Consider the following 2795-nt stretch of genomic DNA (forward strand, 5'->3'; position numbering starts at 1 on the left):
TCTTTACTTTATATGTCTATGTAAACTGAGTGGCCCTAAAGGTGGATTATTTTACCAGATGGACATAATTTTGATACGCCCAAAGAAACATAGTATCGTATTACAGTCAGACGCTGTCCATCCGTCTGTCCGTTTCTTAAAAATCAAGGAGAGTACCTATGTGACTATAAGTAGTGAACAATAAGTAACTGTACTCTCTTTAAGAATCCAGCTTTTAAATCCAGTTTTTCGTTAAGGTGGCCAATAGAGCAATTGGGAGAAAAGTGGAGTAGCAACATAAGTAAGAACTGTCCCGTTAGAGCGGCCGTATATCTGTTTGTAGAAAATTATGTTTTTTTATTATTGGTTTCCGCAAGATCACTTTTAAAGAAAGATTTCAATGATTGTGTTTATGTATGTCCTGTCAAAATTCAGGTCAAGTTCGATATTCGCGGCAATCAACTTACTTCTATTACTGATAGAATTATGCCCCTGCATACCGCAGGATAACTTTTGATGGATTTCAGCGATTGCACTTATACTTTGGATGCAAGAATGTTTTGTCAAAACACGATATAACCTATCAATTAATCATTTGCAAAGCAATGTCCCTTTATATGCAAATATAAATGTTAAATTATCTTCCATTGCTAGTATGCTATAATCTCAAAAAAATGGACAGTATAAGTTATTCTTTCACATTTGACAGGAAAATATTTTGTGTGCTACTTAAAACAATAAATTCTTATATCTATCTTTAAAATATACTTTCAGATTTGATACTTTCTGTTCTATTGACTTTCGGTTTTGTTTGAACTTTTGGAGAGGTGTACTAGTATTCAAACCTACAAGTCTACTAACAATAAGTAGTTCCCAGATATTCGCAATTTTTTAGAGGTCACTTAAGCAATTGTACTAAAGACTGGGTTATAAGAAGTATAGTTTTCCTGTAGCAGACTATTATATTAATGATTAATGGTTTTATTTCTTTTGATTTGTTTATTTTCTATTTAAAAACTTTAAAATAATGAAATTAAAAATGACATACTCTAAGTCCTGGAAAACCAGGCATTCCCCGTGGCCCTTGCTCTCCAGGGAGTCCGTCTTGTCCGGGTTCCCCTTTTACAGCTTTTATCAATATCGAAGGTTGTGATACTAGACAAAAGATAATCAAGCATTTACAATAACAATTTTAGATGTGCCTAAATCCAATGACAAAATTTCTGTCAAACAATTATCAATGTTTACCGAACTTTATTAAATATGCAAAGTTATAGAATAGTTAATGAAATATTAAAATAATTATACATGCATTTAAACAACTATTATTTATTTACATATTTCATCTCATCCTATTTTGTTTTCCTCACACTTCATTTAATGGCGTTTCAATAATATACATTATCTCATTCAAACCAAAACAAGATGGAAATTAAATTGCCGTTATGATTTATAAAATTTCTTAACGATTTGGTCATAGAATAAAACGTACCAAGTCTGGCGTCAACTTTCTCTAAGATAGACTGTTCTAATTTACCAAGACGCTGCAAGAAGTCGTTAAAATCTTGCGATCTGACCTCCGACTGTTTTCCATTTTTTTCATTTACGGTCGCGTTTTCATCTCTACTTTCCTTCAGTTGATCAGTCAAATTTTGATTTCTGCTTGAATCAGGGTCGTGTATATTTATGAAGCACTGCTGACATCTCTTGTGTGTTAGTTCATTCAGTCTATCTTCTATTGTATGTTGAAACGTCCTGAAAAATAATTGATTTATCCATTTATTGTATATAAAGTGAATATTTTAGCACTTTATATTGTAACAATAAGTTTTTCGATATTCTGTTGAACAGTTTTAATTTTGCCTATATGTCTATATGAATACTCCCGAAAACGTCATCAAGTGAAGTGTATCAAAGTCGTTTAATAAAAGTCACATTTCGTGTTGAATTATCTTTAATCATACAATATCATAACCCTATAATATTCCCGTTTAAAGAGGCCTTTTATTTTTGTTGGAAAACAGTTCTGTGTTGTTTCAAACTAAGCATTTGAACTATGTTTTGCAACGATTTTATCTAGGAAACAATGCATCATACTACTGTTCTTTAAAACAGCATCCCGGGAGCTATTTTAACGTGCTGTAAGAAATAGAAGATCGTGTCTGCTGTACTAAATTACATATAGAGAGAGGACCGTTTTCCTTATATTATCAAATGAAATAACGCTTACCTCATTTCAGTAAAAGCTTCTTGTAAACGGTCCGATAGCGTTTTATCCTTATCAACATCAATACTGCCAGGTACAGTTCTTAGTCCATATACAAACAAAATGAAACGTATAATATGAGTTCTTAAAAAAATTGCCATTTCTTCTTTAAAATAGCCCTAACACAAGTAAAACCGAAAATTTATTTTGACTGTAAATAAAAGCCTCAAAACACAATAACATCTGCCATATACTTCAATTAGTGTTATCAATGTACCTTTTAAACAGATTCTTGAAATAAATACGTGTGTACGATAAGATTATAGGCATCATTTCTAAATGTTTCACAGTTATATACTTTATGAAGAAATTAATCTTAGTAAACATAAAATGTTTGTTTGATTGGCTTTTATGTCACACCGACAAAGTATAGGTCATATTGCAAATTTCCAGTTTTACTGAGGAGGAAGACCTCGGGTGCCATGAAATATTTCAGGCAAGAACGGAAACTTGAGTAAAATCACCGACGTTCTGTAAGCTAGCTGGATAGCTCAGAAGTTATATTTCAGCAGAATTGTGATGATAATCTACAATCAGAAGATTTTCTTAA

At 31.8% G+C, this 2795-nt stretch overlaps 1 protein-coding gene across 1 annotated transcript; it reads right to left on the reverse strand.

Annotated features, from left to right (window-relative positions):
* Window positions 1-1027: 1027 nt before the first annotated feature.
* On the reverse strand, window positions 1028-2448 carry LOC132753573 (uncharacterized; the record flags this gene model as incomplete). Its single annotated transcript, XM_060744060.1, has 3 exons — window positions 2210-2448; window positions 1472-1734; window positions 1028-1134 (listed from the first exon to the last, which is right to left on the reverse strand). Coding segments are annotated over exons 1-3 (507 nt in total), but the record flags the coding sequence as incomplete, so codon positions are not given.
* Between the last annotated feature and the right edge of the window lie 347 nt (window positions 2449-2795).

The sequence above is a fragment of the Ruditapes philippinarum genome, unplaced genomic scaffold, assembly GCF_026571515.1.
Source record: "Ruditapes philippinarum isolate M1 unplaced genomic scaffold, ASM2657151v2 ctg15688_1_1_1_1, whole genome shotgun sequence".
Lineage (NCBI taxonomy): Eukaryota > Metazoa > Mollusca > Bivalvia > Venerida > Veneridae > Ruditapes > Ruditapes philippinarum.